This window comes from Antechinus flavipes, chromosome 1, assembly GCF_016432865.1.
Source record: "Antechinus flavipes isolate AdamAnt ecotype Samford, QLD, Australia chromosome 1, AdamAnt_v2, whole genome shotgun sequence".
Taxonomy (NCBI): Eukaryota; Metazoa; Chordata; class Mammalia; order Dasyuromorphia; family Dasyuridae; genus Antechinus; species Antechinus flavipes.
Genome location: NC_067398.1, coordinates 265861676 through 265881855, shown reverse-complemented (window position 1 = coordinate 265881855; position 20180 = coordinate 265861676). Strand labels below are relative to the sequence as shown.

The 20180-nt window shown below is 32.3% G+C and overlaps 1 protein-coding gene across 1 annotated transcript in view; it reads right to left on the bottom strand.

Moving 5' to 3' along the window:
- SMG1 (SMG1 nonsense mediated mRNA decay associated PI3K related kinase) overlaps positions 1–20180 on the bottom strand; it is a 116667-nt gene that overhangs the window by 42137 nt on the left and 54350 nt on the right. The window contains exons 14-29 of the mRNA XM_051961045.1: positions 18148–18278; positions 17536–17697; positions 16738–16856; positions 16254–16341; positions 16036–16137; positions 15456–15596; positions 14734–14933; positions 14177–14373; positions 13874–14038; positions 11893–12047; positions 7286–7428; positions 6923–7124; positions 5554–5663; positions 2160–2307; positions 1559–1718; positions 798–918 (exon numbers count right to left, since the gene is read on the bottom strand). Of these exons, the coding sequence (XP_051817005.1) occupies positions 798–918; positions 1559–1718; positions 2160–2307; positions 5554–5663; positions 6923–7124; positions 7286–7428; positions 11893–12047; positions 13874–14038; positions 14177–14373; positions 14734–14933; positions 15456–15596; positions 16036–16137; positions 16254–16341; positions 16738–16856; positions 17536–17697; positions 18148–18278 (2344 nt within the window). The remainder of the gene's footprint in view (positions 1–797; positions 919–1558; positions 1719–2159; positions 2308–5553; positions 5664–6922; positions 7125–7285; positions 7429–11892; positions 12048–13873; positions 14039–14176; positions 14374–14733; positions 14934–15455; positions 15597–16035; positions 16138–16253; positions 16342–16737; positions 16857–17535; positions 17698–18147; positions 18279–20180) is intronic.

Here is a 20180-nt window from a genome sequence, read left to right as displayed (position 1 = left end):
CAGCAGCTTTTCTTTACACATTGTGGGGAAAAAAAAGAAAAACAAGAAAATTTGTTTTTCAAGAAATATGAAAATAAACTTTGCAGAAACAATACGTGACTACCAGACATAAATGCTTTCTAATGTAGAGCCATGTGTTTTTTTTTCTTTTTAAGTGATTTCATTTTAGGAAATCAACTGACTGAAAAGTCAGACCAGAATTTTAAATGTTGAATATCTGGTTCCTATGTAAGCAATGTAACAGAACGCTGAGATAGATTGGGGGTGGGGGGTGGGGAGAGGAAGGTGGGAGGGGGGTGGGGAAGAAGGACAGTAAATGGATAGGTGACATTTTCCAATTTCTTTTTGCCTTTTCTCCCTTGGGCCTATTTATTTTCCTTTTGGGAAGCCTATTTTCCTTCATTTATCTTGATAGAGTGAGCACTGTTCAAAACAGGGATAAATTGAGAAAAAAAGACTAAGTTTCCAAGAAACCCATTTGTGCTAAAAGTCCAGGATTATTTTCAATGTTTATAATCTAAACCTATTTTTTTTTTTTGAAACAATCCACTTATATTTCCACTCCAATGGATAATTCACTAATACTCAACTATATTGTAAAAAAAATGCCTAGTGCATTTAATTCTGGAAATGGAAGTTTCATACTATTTAAAGGGAAAAAATTTTTCTTCACTAAAAACAGGTACTATTAATAAACAGTTCTATAAAAATATATGCTGTCCCAAAGAAGTTAACAATATCTATGAATACTAATCCTGTATTCATTTAAATAGTCATTTTCAAAGTTGTACCCATACCTTTTATTTTTTCAAGTAACTGACTCTGATAAACAGTATATCTTAGTGCATGCATCCATGGTCGTACATCATGTTGTTTACATGAACGTAAAGCTTCACTAAAAAGTGGGATTAAACAGTCCTGCCAAAAGAAAAGAAAATTACATAAACTAGAATATCATTTTTAAAAAAAACTGATTATTTTGGGGTAATGAGCTCAGGTGGACAGAAAATGACACAACTGACTAAACAAAATTATAACAGATAGTGATCTCAAATGAATGTTGAGGATCCATTAATACCATTAAAAAAAAAGATATTAGTAATGGGTCACTAGCAAATTGCCTATTAAGTATTTAGCCTATCTTTTGGTACAGTCACTATTACTTTAAATCTCTTCTCATAAAGTTAAAGCCTGAATGTTTTTAATGTGCATGTGTGGTTTTTTAAATCACTTTTAAAAATTAAAAGTCCATAATCATATTCTTGAATTCTGATCAAAGCTAACAGACTAGAATTATCAGAAAATACACAAAATTACTCTCAAAATATTTTACACACAATTAACATCGTAACTGATAGCAATAATTTCTCATTCAAAATGAAACTAGATACAAAATATACTGAGTTAATGGGAATAAGATAAAAACTTAAGTCACTAATAATGCTACAAAACAGTTGCAAACATCTATACTTTCTCCATAATAAGGCCTTGATCAGAAAACTAGTCTAACCATGAACATTAGTTCATAAAAGCTTATTAATACACATAAGAAATATACCTCTGTTGAAAGCCTGTTTGACACAGTATTCTCCAAAGCAGATGAACAATAAAGCTGTAGAGTACTTAACACTGGCAAAGACTGTGAAACAGTTAGTGTAGAGAGCCTCAGGGGTCCAATAGCTATACGTGATGTTTGTTTCAAATATTTTACAACATTTCTGAAGAAAAAAAAAGTTTGCTTAATATTAACAGTAACTTCAATCTGTGACAAAAATTATTTAAAAGTTTGATACTATACTATATTAATTTCTTAATAAGTTGGGAATTTGAATTTTCAATTATAAAATGACACTGGAATTCCATAATTTGTGCTGTTTAATTATTTTAACCTTTTGCTCCTTTAAGACAATAATTCATCTGATCAATTAGCACCCCATGATTATATGAATTACACATAGATAAAACAAGGCCAATGGAATTATATAATTAGAATATTTCTAATCCATTTTAAGAGCAATGAAGTCCTACCAACTAAAGGAAAATTGTGTGTGTGTGTGTGTGTGTGTGTGTGTGTGTATGTATGTGTGAGAGAGAGAGAGAGAGTGTGAGAGAGAGAAAGAGATTAACCCAAATATATCTAAATTGTTTCTTAAACTTACTCAGTTATAGACTGCCACTTCTGTTCCTGTTCTATATGATTTACAGCAGTTGCCAAACAAACTGAACTTCTCAACAACTGAACTTCAATGGATTTCTGAAGTTCCCTCGGGTCTGGACTTAACATGTTAGGAAGGAGTTTTTTCATATCTACAAAATGAAATGCATCTCATAAAAAATAGTTATTTCACATTTTTATATCCTAATAAGATGTCAATGGATTTAAACAAGTTTTAAAAAAATAGTAGCCACAACAATTTTATTACTGACAAGTATAATATTTTATACCTAAGGAAAATATTACTAATTATGCTTCTTCATCATTATTACAAAATAAAAAGTTTTCAGTCCAACAACTGAAATGTATGTTTGAGGACTAAGAAATCAGTCATTGTACTCTTAATACTGTGAATATTTTCCATAAATATTGCTCAGAATTTTTTAAAAGTCAAAAACATGTGCAAATGAAGAAATCTTTATCTGAGGCAAATCTAGACTTTGTGCCCAATTATTATTTAAATAGGGATGCCTTAATCTTCCCAAATAGGTATAAAGAGATCATAACATAATTGCTTTAATATATGAAACAAAATAATATATGAAACAAAACAATATATGAAACAAAACAAGAACCTCAAAAATTACAACAATGTTTCAGTTCCAATAAATAAAATAGTAATACTGCATTGCATTATTAATGAAGTTTAAATATTCTAAAAAGTTATTTCCTTCTCTTAAAAATTAGACCCATTCTTTCAACAGTTAAGGGAACTCCAAGTGAGGAAAAGTTTTATTAACAGATTGAAATTTGGGCAATGCTTTGATCTAATATATTTGCATTTGCTGTCTATATATCTTGATTGTCAAAACTCTTACTAGAGCTATTTTACACAAAACTGTTTTACTAGTCAACTTCTTATGCCAGTTGTATTCATTTTATTCACGTGAAAACTGTAACTTCACATAATCAAAAGTGTTTTCTACTCATGTCTATTCTTTAATTATGAATTTATCCCACAGCCATAGATATTACATCTAGGTTATGGACTCATTTTGAGCTTTTTGGAATAAACCTAACTTCTGCAAGACTGCTTTCAAATGTTCACACAATTCTTTTGTTCAAAAGTTCTTTCCTATGTAATTGTTTTCCTACCCAATGTCTTGCTAATTCTTTCTTGTTTAATCTATTCTACAGAGCCACTTTTCTATTTTTTCAATCATTACCAACTTTTTTTTAATGATTATTTTATAATGTAGTATGAATTCTAGAAATCCTATTTCTTCTTTATTATTTCTTTTAAAAACTGTTTCCATAGATAATCAAGATTTTGTTTAGAAGTCTGGCTAGCTCTGAAATGTGGGTAGGATAGAACTAAATCTGAAAATTAATTTACGTAGCATAACCATTTTTCTTATATTGTTAGATTCTAGACACAAGCTCTGGATATATCTTCAATTAAGTTGTTCCTTTTTCTTTCTTTCTTTTTTTTTTAAACAATTTTTTATAATTGTAAAAATAAGTACTGAATGTGATTTGGTACACTGAGTCCCAGATACCACATTTATTGTGAATGGGATTTACCTTTCTATTACGCCTATCTGGATTTTTGCTATTACTGTAGAAAAACATCATTCATTTCGTATCCCCAATAACTATTATCTCAAGGAAGACAAGCCATGAGCATTTATTAAATATCTACAACATGTATGTGCTTTACCAATACTATCTCATTTGATCCTCAACAACCTTGGGACATAAGTACTATTGTTTATTATTATTTATTATAGTTGAGGCAACTGAGCTTGATTGATATTAAGTATGTGAGATGCGATTTGAACTTAGGTCTTCCTTATTCCAAGTCTAACACTCTAGCCACTGCTCCAACTTACCCAATTTTTGGGCTACCAAGATGCAAAAGACTGTGTTTTTATTTTATTTTATCCAACAACTGGCAAAAGCCTTCCCAACTCCAGGCTCAAAGAATACATATTGATTCCATTAGATTTTTGAAGTAAATCCATTTGACTCTCTCTTATTGCTATTGATAGTATTTCTATAACTAGATCAGCTAGGAGTAGCCAGGAAAGTAGGAGAAAGAATGCCAGACTTAGAATCCAGAACTTAGTTCAAAATCTGCTTCCCACATTTACTAAGCTGTGTGTTCTAGGGTAAAAGATTTAACCTCTTTGTCCTCTAACTACTATTATCACCATCATTACATAACATGAGAAAGGAGGAATTTTTGCTTTGCTGTTTCATTTATTAGGAAAATGTCTAATATTTCCCTTTAGATGCAATACTAGCTTTTGTTTATAGATTTTTCTTAATCTTATTTTTTAAAAAAAGAAAACATCTATAAAAACATAAAAGAATGTTTCAAATAATTCATACCAAGAGAAATACGAATCTGCATTAAATACAAAACAATTCTGAGACTTCACATTACATCTAGTTAAGTGGCAAAAATATGGGAATTATGATGGAGGAGTTATAAAAAGATTAATGCATTGCCAGTGAACTGGGAATTGATACAATTATAGTAGAAAGAAATTTTGGAATCATGTGAAGAAAGTGACTAAACTGTCTATACCCAGAAATTCGACTGCTAGATATATACCTTAAGGAGGTAAATGTTAAAAGAAAAAAGCCCCATACATACCAAAATATTTATAGTCGCGCTTTTTGTAGTAGCAAAGAACTGGAAACAAAGGAGATTCCTATCAATTGGGGAAAAGCTAAACAAGTTATGGTACATGAATGTAATGAAGTATTACTGAGCTGTAAGAAATGATGACTGTGGATACATAGAAGCATATGAAACTTATAAGCTAATACCAAGTGAAGTAAGCAAAACAAGGGAAACACACACAATGAGAAGAACAATTGAAACTCAGTGCTGTGAAAATGACCAAGCTTGACCTTAAAAGACACATAGAAAGCATATCTCTTTCCTTTTTTTGGAAGGGAAAATTAAAGATGTAGAATGCTATAATGCCAAATTTTTTTGAAATGGTTAGTTTATAAAACCATTTTTGTCCAGTAACTTACTTCTTATTTCTTGTAAGGATCAGTTTTCTAGGGGATGGGAAAGAGATATACTAGGAAATGTAGATGATATAAATGTCAATATAAACACTTTTTAAAAAGTCACATTTTATAAAAGCAAACAGTATGCTTTTTTAATTAAATCTAATATATTTACTTTTTAAAATGTCTCGAAATTTGACTAAAACCAATTTACATATAGCAATTACTTAAATTTGTTTTTTAAACTGGCACTGATTCAGAAATGTTTGGACAAATCCAGTTATGTCCCAATTTCTGGATAAACATATAATCATATAAATAATACTTTTACACATATGGAGTCTATAAAAATAATTTTACTTACATACCTATTTTTTCTTTTGATCCTCCAGTAAGCAGGTTAATGTTTTCTCCTGGTAATAATTCTAACTGTTCAGTACATTCAATAAATTCTCCAGACTCAAAGCTGCTTAGTGACCTGTAATTAAATTTATTATTTTCGAATTGCTATAATATATCTTTATCCACAATTGGCTGGGAGACATTAATAAATATGACTACTTTATTACAATCAAAAGAAAAGATCTAAAAGTAGATGATACTTGTAGATAATTACAACAGCTCATCCTTCATGCATATTCTGTTGGTACATGCAAGCTTAGCAACTTATAAACAAATAACAGTTCCCATAAAAGAAACTGTTTTTAACTCCCAGATTGCCATGCATGACAACTTCTTTTTAAAAATTCAATATATATTTTATTTTTCTGATTACAGGAAAATATAATTTTCAACATTCATTTTTATAATATTTTGAGTTCCAAATTCTCCTTTCTCCCTCTCTCTCCCCAAGACAGCAAGTAACCAGATATAGGCTATACAAATACAACCATTCTAAATATATTTCCATGTTAGTCAGGTTCTGAAATAAAAATCAGAAAAGGGAAAAAAGGAAAACCACAAGAATGAAAAAGTAAACAAGTTAAAAAAAAAAAAAAAGTGAAAATTATATGCTTTGATCTGCATTCGGTCTCCATGGTTCTCCCTCTGGATGTAGATGGCATTTTTCATCCCAAGACTTATTTCTTTAGTAAAGAAAAGACATCTAGAGATCATCTCATAAACAATGCAAATAGTTTTCAAAAGTGAGCAAAAAAAAAAAAAAAAAAAACCCTGGGTTTTTTTTTTTTTTTTTGGGGGGGGGCCTTAAAACAACCTATAAGTTTATTCACAGAAATGAAATTTAAACTTACTATTTACCTCCTTTTAAAAATACCCTAATATTACTTTCATGGCTATCATTTACAAATTGAATATTACTGACAATATATGTTGTGGTTAATTTGTACAAATCAACATGGTTATGTTTGGTTTCCTTGTTTTCCTCTTTACTTTCTCCTCCTCATGTCTATCTGTCCTAATACACTTCTTCATCTCTGATAGTCACTTTTTTTGAATGACTGTAAACCTCTTTGGGAGTTCACAAAGTTAAACATAAAATGTACAACCTTGAAACAAATGCTATTAATATTTTAGAAAAAGAAAAAAAATCTTCTCTTCTTTAACAGAAGTATTCAATTGAAACCAGAAATAAAAACAACCATATTTTTGTAATAGTTCATTAATTATTGTTAAATTGTTGAAAACAGCATTATTTACAAAGATACATTATTTTAAAACAAAGCCAGGCAATTGCCACATACTTTTGCACAATTAATTTTTAGGAAAAAATCTTACTTTATGTAGTTGAAGTCAGCTTTTAAGTTGAGTGAAGTACTACTTGTACTTTTTTTCAAGTCATGGACAGCATTCTGCCATTCCTGTACTGCAGCCCAATCAGCAATTGAGATATAACATTCACATGCTTTATTACCCAAATAATTTATAACTTCAGGGGAAGAATCACTTGGTTTTGCCAGGACAGTTTTTCTACCTTCACCTATAAATTACAAAAGTTTTTTAAAAACTCAGGATAAATCTGTAATTCAAAATATCAATAATAATTTGAAAATCAAAATTATACATCTGCCAAACAATTATAAAATAAAATGTTTAAAGTCAAATTTTATAGTATAAGTATTATAAATTGAGGTAACTCACCATTCAGAGAATGTTTTGGACTGGCATTATTACTATTAGAGTTGGCCAACTTCAAGACAGATTTATCAAACCCAGTTATGCTGCAATCTACACCTGTCATGGCACACAAATGCTCCTGGTATTCAATGGTTGCCTTTTCGAACCTTAAAATATAAATTTAAAAGTTTTATACAGTACCAGTATTCCAATGAAGAGTATCTATACTTAAGTTATATTATCTTCCTGGTAGCTTGTACAAAGCACTAAAGTAAATTCATGGTCATAATACCACAGATCCTAAAACTAAAAAAAAGGACTTCAGAGACCATTTAGTTCAGCCTTCACTGTACAGATGAAGAAATTGAAGTCCATGGCTAATTTATTCAAGCTTAGCTTTTTGTACAATGATGTTTTTGTAAGACAAGATCTGTTGCTGACTCTGTATGAGTCAAGTTAACTTGACTCTCCCCCACATATGCTCCCTAGTACTACACATAAAACATCTTGAAAATTTATATCAGTAGTATAAAACTCAAATAGAAGGAGATCTCTGTGGATAGACTACTGACTTAGAAATCACACATTAATATTTATCTATGTTGTATTACTGTATTTTTATTTATTTCTTTAAAAGCTAAATATTTCCCAAATGCATTTCAATTTGGTTTGGGCTGCTTTGCTATTGGTCTGTTAAGTTTGACATAATTGGCATATATCATCATTCTTAAGAAAACCAAAGAAAAGTGGAAGAATAGGCACAAATCAATTCCTACTATTAGGCAAAACTCATGCCTGATAGGTTAGTATTCTCATCTTCACATATTGTATACAAAAAGAATATCATAAAACCCAAGATACTGTCATGAAACCTTTATGTATAAAATATTTAACTAACCTACAGTCCAATCCCAAACTGTCCCCAAAATTTAAGAGGTAGTTAGTTAGTTCTCTCTTGAAAAAGATCTTTTGTTGCACCTTCTGTAGTAGCAAAGAAAGAGAAACAAAAGAGGTACTCACCAACTGCAGAAATCATTAAAAACTAGGGTACATGAATTGTGCCAGAAATAGTAAAAAGAAAGAATTCCGAGAAACATGGGGAAATATAACTGATAGAAAGTAAAACAAACAGAACCAGGAAAACAATATACTACTACAATGAAATAGAAAATATAAGATCGAAATATTGTGCCGTTATAATGACCAAACACAAATTCAAATTAGAATTAGGAGATTAAGTGAAGAACTTTGCAGACACTTATGTCAAAGCACAGTTGATGAATTAGCTTGGTTTTGACAGACTTTTTCCTCTAATTTTTCATGTCTTATAAGGGACAGATTGATAGGGAGGTAGGTGTATATTGGAACCAACCCAACTCTTTCGTTTTACAGAAAAGGAAACAAACACAGAAAATAACTAGGTCCTAAAGTCATACAACTAATAATTGTCTGAAGTGAAAATGAAAACCTAGGTTTTCTTGACTCTAATTTAAGTCTCGTGTCTATTCACTACAATCCAGTCTTATGTTTTTGCTAGTGCTAAGATTATTTTAAGGGAGAATGAGAAATGAGCTTCAAAATATAAAATAACCAAATGCTAAACCATGCCTCAACATCCAAACAAGTTTTTATTAGCCAGGAAAGAATGAGAAATGGTAAATGACAATAAATAACATTTCTCTCCCCTTAAAAACTAAAACACATTTTTTATAAGCAGTAGAGTGTAGTTCTAAGAGAAAACTAGGTAAGAACACATTTTTGTATACTGTAACATGAACATCAAGTTTAATAAAACTATTTCCCACAGGTTGCTATCACATTTCAGATAAAATTCGTGGTTTTCTCTTATACTCCAGACAAAAACACGCACCACTTAAAAGGGTTTCTAAATTTGAGGGCAAAATATGCCCTCACACAATATAATGAAACTCTAAGAATAAAATGATTACAAATATTTATAAATACCTAGAAATGACTTAATTTGTAGAAGAAAACATTTTAATTAGAAGATTTCTTTCTTCTTCCTTCTAGCATATCCTTCTGCATCACATCACAGAAACTGGGTAAATAGTTGTTGAAGTGAAAGTGACTATAACTCCCAGTTCCCTTCCTACGTATGGCCTGTTATCTTCCTCTCTGACCTTTCCTTTCTTTGAAAAGGTTTTATCAACAAAGCCAGAGATCAGAAGGTAATGGATAAAAGCCTTTGATCAATTTTGGAGTACAATTTAAGTATAAGGTATTGTTTTGTTATGGGTATCTTAGTTTTTAATCATAGCAGGAAGAATAAATTCTATGATTACTGTTTTAGAGTATTTCACTTTAACCTTAGATTGCTTTAAGTTCTTTAACCAAAGATTCACATGTCAAACTTAAACTTGGGAGAGTTAGGTAATAAAAGATGTGTTTACACCTGAACCCTTCTCAGAAGACTGAATTCATTGTAGGATATTCCAAAATCCCAGATTCCTTCCATAGAAGATGGGCCAGCTGGACCCAGGGTGGAGAGTGAGGGAAAATGGATCAGGAATATTAGGAGCATAAATTCTGCCTCAAACAGTGGTGAGTCATCTGGGAGACCCCTGGAAAAATCCCATAACCTCTCTTGAATGGTTTCCTCACTTATAAAATGAGAGGGTTGGACTTGTTGGCTTTTAAAAATTCTTTCCAGCTCTATGAAAAATCTAACAATAATTTTTTTTTTAAAAGTTCTATTCTTAAACAGGCATTGGGGGGGGCAGCTATGTGGTACAATATACTATGTCCATTATATGGACAGAATACTAGGCTAGAAAACAGGAAGACTTATCCTTCTGAGTTCAATCCCAGCCTCAGACAATTCTTAGTTATATGAACCCAAGTCACTTACCCCTATTTGCCTCAATTTCCTTAGCCATAAAATGGGCTGGAGAAGGAAATGGCAAACCACTCCAGGGATCTTCTGTTAAGAAAACCCCAAATGGGGTCATTAACAATTAGCCATGACTGAACAATAATAATAAACCAAGAATTTAGCAAATGCACTTCCTGTGCTAGGTTTTGTAGATATATCACTCCTCTCTCCAAAAAGAGCTTACATTCTATAGAAAAGAAATAACTTGTACACTATTTTTGTATGTGTCTGTATTTTTACTAGACTAGATAGATCTAGCATAGTGAGCTCTTAATGAAGATCACCAACTTCTTTGCCTGGGACACTACGAAGTTAAGTGATTTGTCCAGAGTCCTTTTTGACTCCAAGATCAGCTTGCTAGCCACTTTCCCTCATACCCTCTCCCAAAATCTATACAGAAGAACCGAAAAAGACTCCTATAAATGCAGTGCTTGAGCTGAGTTTCAGTATATAAAGAATAGAATTCTAGGCAAGATAAACAACCTAGGAAAAAGGCACAGAAAGAGAGCCAGAAGATGGATTGTTTTGAGTGGAGGACAACAAGACCAGTTTGGCTGAATAAAGGTGATTTTAAGCTTAAATCTCACCATGTCACTATTCTCCAAGTCAATAAATTCGGGTACTATATAGCTTTTTTAGTTTATTGTTCCAGGATCCCTGGCCATTCATAAACCAGCCTTCTCCTGTTTAGCTCATCACAGTCCTCCCCACCTCCAAACCAGCAACAACTTGCTCCTCACCTTGGCTTAGGGCTTCTCTCTAAATCCCTCCTGGTCCCTTTAACTACCAGTACCCATGTCACAATGCCATGTCTCCCCATCAAAGCATCTGCACTTAGGCGGGATTCTTTCATGATGAGATTTGTTTTCTCACTTCCTAACAAATAGAAGGCACCTATATCTTCCTGATCAAACAGCACAATTATCATAGAAGTAAGGGTAGCAAAGGAAACCAGTCAAAGTGGAGTGGAGGTAGGTTGTAAATGGCTTCAAAAATCATGCAGAGCACTTTGCATTTGAACTCGGGGTTGGAAGAGACATTATCAAGAACAAGGCTTAGGAAAATCAATTGGGTGATTGGATAACAGAATAAAAAATGGGGGGGAGAATGGAGACAACTTGTCTTCTATGGCATGAAGGGATATATTCCAAGCACTAGTTACTGTCAGATATGTACAGCAGGATTAAAGAAGCAAGTAATAGTGACTCATGAGGTCTAAGGAGGAAATGAAATCGAACATATTTTGCCAGAGAAGAGCCCAAAAGTCAAATCTTAAGACCCTAAGTTTGGCCAAAAGTCGAAATAAAATTCATCCAGTTCACCCACAAATAGTTTTCTTCCCTCCCTTTTTCTCATATTCATGGAGAAAAGTCCAAAAGTCATATTCTCAGAAACCACATATACTATTCATGTAAAAGTATGATGTATATGGCGCCACTTCAATTTGCCAAAATGTAAATTGATTGCTTTTAGCTGGATTATAAAGTTTAAATCCGGGGTCCTCAAACTTTTAAAATGGGCCAGTTCACTGTTCCTCAGACTGTTGGGGAGCCGGACTATAGTAAAAACAAAAACTTTTGTTTTGTGGACCTTTAAATAAAGAAACTTCACAGCCCTGGGTGAGGAGGATAAACATCCTTTGCCGCTGCATCTGGCCCACGGGCCGTAGTTTGAGGACCCCTGGTTTAAATGCTAGTTAACCAAATTATTTGTGTTACTTTCTCCCTCTCTCTCTTACCTTCCTTCTGCCTGTTGTGCAACTGAATTAATCCAGACAAGATTCTTCCCAACAACTGAAGATGACCATACAGCTAGTCCTTGTATAGCTTCAGGGCAATGTAGCTCACACAGTGCTTCTACTACCATCATAATTGTTACTTCCAATTCATTTCCCTAGAAAAAATATTCAGAATTAAAGATCACATTTACTCTAATATAGGACTTAATACTTTTTTCTATTCAAGACTCCTTATTGCCTGAGAAATCTTTACATGACTCCAAGTATATAGATATATAAAAAGGTATACAAATCAAACATTATTGATAATAAATCATAATTTTGCAAACCTCCCCCCCAAAAAACACAATTCAGTTATACAACTCCATTATGAAGTTGTGACTCAGTTTAAAAAGCTTTGCAGTAATCAGGTTACTTAAAATGGAGTACTTATTTTAAAACAATTTTCATAAAGATGTATAAACATTTGTTATGAAGATAAATATGAATTAATTATGTAAGGAATCCTAGTGAAAATGCCTTTGTGTAAAGTTGTTTGCTGAGAACTTTAGAACATGCTCCCAGTTACCTGACAGACTCTCAGGAAGCACAAGAAGGATCAGCTATCCTTCTGATACCTCAATTAATAAATATCCTTTTATAACAAATTTGTGTTTACCCTGGAAACCTGGACAGTTCCTGGAGTAAACATAATCCTCCTAAAGGAATGAAAAAATATTCTCTTTTGGTGGATCTCTTGTGATGGAATAATCTATAAATGAGAAGACTGCTCCATTTCAAGGGTCAAATGAGAATACTTAGCACAGTGCCTTCTTTGTTCTCAGCCTGTAAAAACTCCTTAGTGGAAATGAACTTTGAGAATTCAGTTAGGAATCCTTTTGCAAGTTGCCTAACAATGTCTCACACTAGAGATTCTGAATAGCTGTGACCATGGATTCTCTCAGCCAAGGAATTCAGTTGTTGGTTTTTCCTTTAGTGGTGGTAATGTATGCTATATGTTGACTTTTTGTTTGTTTCTTATGTTGTCTTGTTAATCACCGTGTTTGTTAATTGAGCATTACTCATATGCTCTCCCTTTTTTTAATCTTGTTTAAATCAAGACTCTGAGCAGTAATAAACTTCTGTTTTTCCCCCTTTTTAAGTCTGTGCCTGTTGAATGCAAAATCCCCCAAACCTAGGTTAACCCTAGTAAGATTTTGCATTTTTAAATACAAGTTGGCTAAATGAAATTTAATTATAAGGCAAATTATTAAAGGGCTAATCAGATGAGAGACAGAAAAGTATAACACACATACCATATGAAGCTATTTTAGGATAGGATAACTCTTTAAAAAAACAAGGCACCCCACTCCATTCAGTCAGGCAAGATCATGTCTCCACTCCTTTGTAGAAGTAGGAGGTGCGCATTTATTTATTTTCAGACTTTTTCAAATGAAAATTGAATAATTTTTTCCCCTCTTCTGCCCCTTTTTCATCTTCTTTTCCTTAAAATATTCTTTGATATATAGGATGGCCCTCTAAGAAAGGGAGAGAGTTTACTGGGAAGAAACTATGATGATGTAAAAAAAAAAAACAAAAAACAAAAAACACCAAACCCAAAAGATATTAATAAAAAATTATGTTAAAAAAAGAAATACCATGGATTCTTGGGAATACTACAATTATTTTATATTGAATTCTTAGAAATCTTACAGTAATGGAGATTTTGAATATGCTTTTGATAAACTTAAAAATAATACACAGTTAAGGGGACATTTAGAGTGCCTTGTTTAATTAAAGAAAAGCTATAAATACCTTTTTTGAAAAATCATTTTCTTAAAAAGAAGATTAAATATTCATAAGAAGAATGCTGAAGCAATAGTTCTAAAAACTAATGGAGAGAGGCTTTCCAAATTTCACTAATGAAAAGTGGTTGATTATCAAAAAGCTGCCCATAGTATTTAAAATAAGAGCTAAATAATTAAATATGGAAATTCTTTACCTGAGATACATTATTAGCCTTCATTTCAGTAAGCAAATCAAAGCCATGTCTTACAGTCACAGCAGGTTGACCTGCCAACAGTCCAACTCTCATGATGGAAAGTCTAATCCGAGTTAACCAGTCTTGACAAGTTTGGCGATTGGTGTAGAAAAATGTCCTAATGACCTTCAAAGTAAAAAGTGAATCACATAAGTTTATTAAAATTAAAATTCACTTAAATATCTCACTTCATATAAATGTTGTTAAACAATCTGACTATATGTTGTCATAAATTAAAATATATCAATAATCTCAGACACTAACCTTAGGAGGTGAAGTCAGTGCATTAGCACATCCTTCATATGCATTATACATTAACTTTTCCAGATTTTCTAAGTATTGCAGAAGAAGAACAAGCCTAAGTTGATTGCTGCTATGTCCTTCATCATTGTCTGCAGTTGTCCATTGGCTGACATCTTGATCAGGGTTTAATGTGTGGGCTGCAAGACTCCTGATGATTCCTATAAACATTCAACAACATTCCAAATGAATAAACTTAACTTTGATTATAAAATCAAATGAGACAAATCAAAAAATGTTGACACTGAGCATTCACTATATGTACAGCATCATAATAAATCCTCTATTAAAAAATACATTTAAAAACACATGCTTAGAATAATTTCTCATTCTTTTAGGGCACACAATACAATTTCTTTTAAGTAGTCTGGTAAACTGATTATTACTATACCTATTCTGTAATAACAAAATATTGATTTTATCATTATTTCATCATCTATATCAATAACTTTGTAACAAGGGTAAAAAAATTCTAGTATAATACAATTATATTTTTAAAATTTGTACATTTTTAAAATTACCTTCAATTGTCTGGAATGTATCTTGTGCTCTGCCCAGGGGGGTTCTTAACTTAGAAAGAACAGTGAACTGGGCCGCTTCCCAAATAGCCCACTGCCAAAGAACAGCATCTGTCTTTAGAAGATTTCGTGGAATAGTTGATTGGTCACGCTTATCTAGCCTCTGGCAACTGTAGAACAATCTCTCTAACCAATTGTCCTTCCTGAAAAATAGAATTTTTATATTGCATTCAATAAGCATTTAACAAAACATGCACACACATAGCACACTCTCACCAGCTTAAGGATATTATGAGACAGTCCTTATCCCTCAGAAACTTCCATTTTACTGGACACTTACCTTTATCATATTTTACTTATTATGACCATATATAATTAAATTCAAAATAAAAATATTCGATATTTAAATCATTAGGTAAATGATTCCTATCTTCTTCCATTCTTACTTCACCAGAATAGAACTTTTGAAGCACTAGAATAAGAATAAGTACTTTCCTAAGAAGTCAATACTTCTCTGGCACTGTTTTCAAATAAGTACATTTTTAGTTCTTTGGTTATGTTTGATCTGAATTGTCTCCCTGTTGCTGCTAATTGCTGCAAGTAGAAAATAATGTGATTTTTGTTACCCCACTATATAGTTACCCTTCAAAACTCAGATGAAGATAAACATATTTGTATAGTATGTAATCCTTTCCCCAGGTCTGTGAACAAATAAAATTTCTTACCCAGTTCTATGAGAATTCCCATACAAAATAAAACTAATGACATCAGAGAAATCTTGTGGATGGAACGTGTTACTTGGAGCTTTGCTCATGTGACTTCTTATAGCTAAAGAAATTTCTTGTATTTCTGTGTGGTTGCTATTGCTGTAGAAAGAAAAAAGTGCTATATTAAATTAAATTAATTAAACAAAATTAAACAAAGACTATAATTTATTTCAAGGTTTCAAAAAGTAAATAGAAAAAAATGTTTCAAAAATATAAAACCTAAAAATAAGATCTAATATTGAAAATTTTAAATGGGCTCTAAAAATTAATCTTGTGCAAGCTATGTGAAAACCTCTATTTGGAGTATTTAGTAGTTTAATAAATCTTCTACAAACAATTTTTCTAACTAGATCAATTCTTTTATCACTGAACAAACTCCTGAAAGTACTTAAGAACAACACAGAACTATATTCAGAGGATTTCCCTCCCTTCTCTATAAAACTAAAACTCTGAAGTAAAAGTAGAATGGAAAATTTTAATGGAGTTTGTTTTGTTGTCTCAAAAAATGCTCTTACGCTTTTTTTCAAACTCTTTTTACCTCAGGACAACATCCAAAGGAATAGATTTCAACAACTTTCCAAAGGCTTGCCGAATACGAGTCCCACTATGGACTAGCTGGACACGACATACATCAACACACCTGTTTTTAAAAAAGGAAACAGGAAAATATCACTTGTGCACAGGTGAAAAAGTTTTTGTTTTGGAGTGTAAGGAATTAAGAGAGCAAAAATATATAATTATTAAATTAATACATACCTTTGTAAAAGGTCATCAGGCAAGGAAGATGACAGGGCATGTAGGCTACTACATGCCTGAAGACAAATATTCACGTCTTCAAGAAGGGCTACAATTACAAAAAAGGGACACTTTAAAGACAATTTTTAGATTGTTTTATATAACATTTTCTGGATTCTTGGGGTCAAATACCAAACCAATTTAATTTAGAAGATTATTGTATATAAGTCATTGATCGAAAGGAAACCAAGTTTTTAAAAGATATATCTAGCAAAACCAACTTAAAAGCTTCTCAAAAGGTCATCTACAAGAACATATTAATGAAAAAACCAAAGAAACTTAAATACTATTAACAAATAGGAAATTAAAATATAATTTTAAAATCTTTATATGGAAGAATTTCCAAATGGTAAAAGAGAATTAAAAGGCAAAAATATAGCTTGTATTCAGCAATCTTTGCTAATTTTTGATACCAGGGATGTTTGAGTAGAAGTAAAAATCTTACTGTTTGCTAGAAGTCCTTTGCAAAACTTATGGAAAGATGGAAGAGAGAATAAAGGTGCATATGTTTCAGACTTTTTCATTAGAACAGCAACTTCCAAAGCCCAAGTCATTAGCAGTTTCCTAAAACAAATTTATACATAGCAAATATAAACATGAATGCCCATACACAATTATTTCTACATTAGATGTACTTCTTTTAAAAAGTGATTTTCATTGCTTCATATGTTTTTCAACTGCTTGTAAAATGTTAGTATAGAAGAAATAACTCTGTCTTACTTAATGGTTGAAAATTTCTTACAAAGCCTCCTTAAAAAGGTCTCAAAAATTGGACCTAGATTAAATTTCCATGAACATATGTTCTTAAATTAGATTATTCCACAAAATTCTTTTGAAAGGAATCAATAATAATGAATGCTTCAAAATAATGGAAGAGAATAAGCATACTGCCTATTATGTGCCAAGTACTGTGATAAGTGCTTTACCAGTATTATTTCATTTGAATCCTTAAACTAACCCTGCAAATTAGGCACTACTATCATCTCCCATTTTACAGTTGAGGAAACGGAAGCAAGAAAAGGTTAATACTCAGGGGCATACAACTAGTTAAATCTCGGAGACTGGAATTGAATTTAGGTCTTCCTGACTCCAGTCCAGCACTATATCTACCGTGCCAGTTACAGCTAGGTGCCTCAATATATCCAATATTTGGAAAAAATGTGAGCTATAATTTTAAAATTGTTCTTATTCTAAAATGACAAAGAATTAATTTATGAACAAAACCATAATATTAAATTTTTACCTGGTATCCTGATTAAGGTTATCTTTCTTTAGCAATATTCCCAAGAGGTTGAGTATGATTGAGAAATGCTTCTTTGTGGCTGTTGTTACAGTACTAATTACGGCTCCATCAAACAGTGATGGGGATGAAGAACTAAGGCTACTAGATATAAAGTGATCATGCCTGGAAAACATGCAAAAATTTGAATTACTTAAAAAAAATATTTATGAAATTAGTAATGCCCATACCAAATCAGCATTAATTTTTTGAAATCTGGTAAATTTGTTTTCAAAATGATCGCCTTACAGAAGCAGCTACACCCAAAGAAAGAACACTGGAAAATGAATATAAACTGCTTGCATTTTTGTTTTTCTTCCCGGGTTATTTATACCTTCTGAATCCAATTCTCCCTGTGCAACAAGAAAACTGTTCGGTTCTGCACACCTATATTATATCTAGGATACACTGTAATCTATTCAACATGTAAAGGACTGCTTGCCATCTGGGGGAGGGGGTGGAGGGAGGGGAAAAATCGGAATAGAAGTGAGTGCAAGGGATAATGTTGTAAAAAATTAACCTGGCATGGGTTCTATCAATAAAAAGTTATTTAAAAAAAAAAAATGATCGTCTTACCTGGTACAATGTGAATATAAGGTATAGAGGACTGCATATTGAATAGCCGGGAAATGGACAGCTAAGTCACCATGCACAATCATTAAGTTCTTACTCAGGAGTGCAAAGACCGTTGGAGACAGCGCCCACATCTAAGCAAACACACACACACACACACACACACACACACCAAAAACAAAGAAACAAACAAAAAAAATATATATGTAAATATATATGTTGGGTTGCTATTTTTAAGAAGAGTAAATCCTTAGAAACACTAAAAATACATTTGCAGAATTAAACATATTATTTGGAAATACCAAGGAATACGTTACAATATTACAACTGGTAAAGTATCTTGCTGTGCTGAAGTCATATTATTCCTATCTATTCCTTTTCTATCACCATGCTATTTACTCATTTCTATGCCTTAAGATTTTCCAAGTTTTTCTAAATTGAGAGACTCCTAATGGTCAGGAATTTGAGGGAATATAAAGAAGGCAACATCATGGTGCAGTGCCAATGAAACCAGATTAAAAGTAATTGGGAAATATTGAAATAAAAATACAACATAGCTGTTAGAATCCTAGTGTTAACTCAGAGTTGATGGAAACAATGCTTGTGTGCTTAGGATTCACACCTTTGGGTGTAATTCACACATTAGAGCTCACACCTTTGAGAGTTCACACATTAGCTTACACATCGGAGTTCACAACTTCGGGAGATTCACAAGTCAGAAACCCACAATCCCACTCTCTCAGAGGAGGAGTCAACCTTTGGGTTGACTTTAAGAGAGCATATATGGAAGCTGTTAGAGCTTTAGTCAGTCAGTCAGTCAGTCAAGGAGATTGACAAGCTAGAGACTGCAGTCAGACAGAAGGAAGGATTTGGAGGAGCAAAACCAAGATTGAGATTGAAAACTGGAGATTCAGAGAGAGTTGCAAGAGCTCTTAGAACCAAGGAGGGAGATAGGCCTCTAAGAAAACTATTTTTGAAGAGACAATAAAAGACTATACTTTAATCGCTGGCTGCATTTGAGGTGATTATTATTTGAACCGAAACTAAGGCTGCCTCCAGAAACCTCCCCAAGAAACCTGCTCCCAGAGAACCATCATATATTTTAAAAAGAAGAGAACATTACACATAGCATAGTTGTAGCTTACATTTTAAACTAAAGCCAACAAAAGCCCTGCAGGGATCTTAGTGTAAAGATTAATGGCTCCTGTTTCTATGTGACTTTGATGACACTAGTCTAAACTAAGGCAGTCCTGTTGTCAAACACAAAAAGATAAGTGTAGTATGTTAAAATTTAGAGGTTCAAATTCTAGTTCTGATGCTTACTACCTGACCTGTATGACCTTTGATTAGTTATTTAACTTACTTGGCCTCATTTTCTTCTTCTCTCAAATGAGAGTTATGGGCCGGATGACCTTAATCTTTGATCTATGATCAAGGGTGATGGTAAAGGAATAAACAGAATGACTTGCTCATAAATATAACAGGGTCAAGGACAAGTGCTCAAATTCCAGTCCAAATCATTGTTACTTTTTTTCTCAAAAGGAAACTCTTATTTCTAGGATTTAAATCTCTCTCTTTTTTTTAACACTACTTTTTAATAATGTTATTTAGGGGTAAAATTAAAACTTTTATAAAGGAATAAGGCTTAAATTTCTTTGATATTTCAATGAATTCATTCTCTCTGCCACCAAGAAACTTTATATACAAATTCGTTGAATTTAGACCCAGGACTGGCTGGCCAAAGGCTCTCTGTCACTCACTATTATTCCTGAGATTTTTCATTTCTCTCTCTATTCTTATACTAATCAATAAACAATCAATAATCATTTTAGAGAAAACTATCTCAATATACCTTACCATAATCTCTAATCCCACTCATGCTCTACTCTAAACCAGAGCTGCTTCTCCACTGTTGCCCACTGAAAATTCTCATTTCATAATACAAAAACTCTTCTTCACATTAGATCTCTTCCTCACAATATTTTTATCTCTCAACTCTCTTCTAATAATATTGTATATTTGCCTATTCTTTCCAG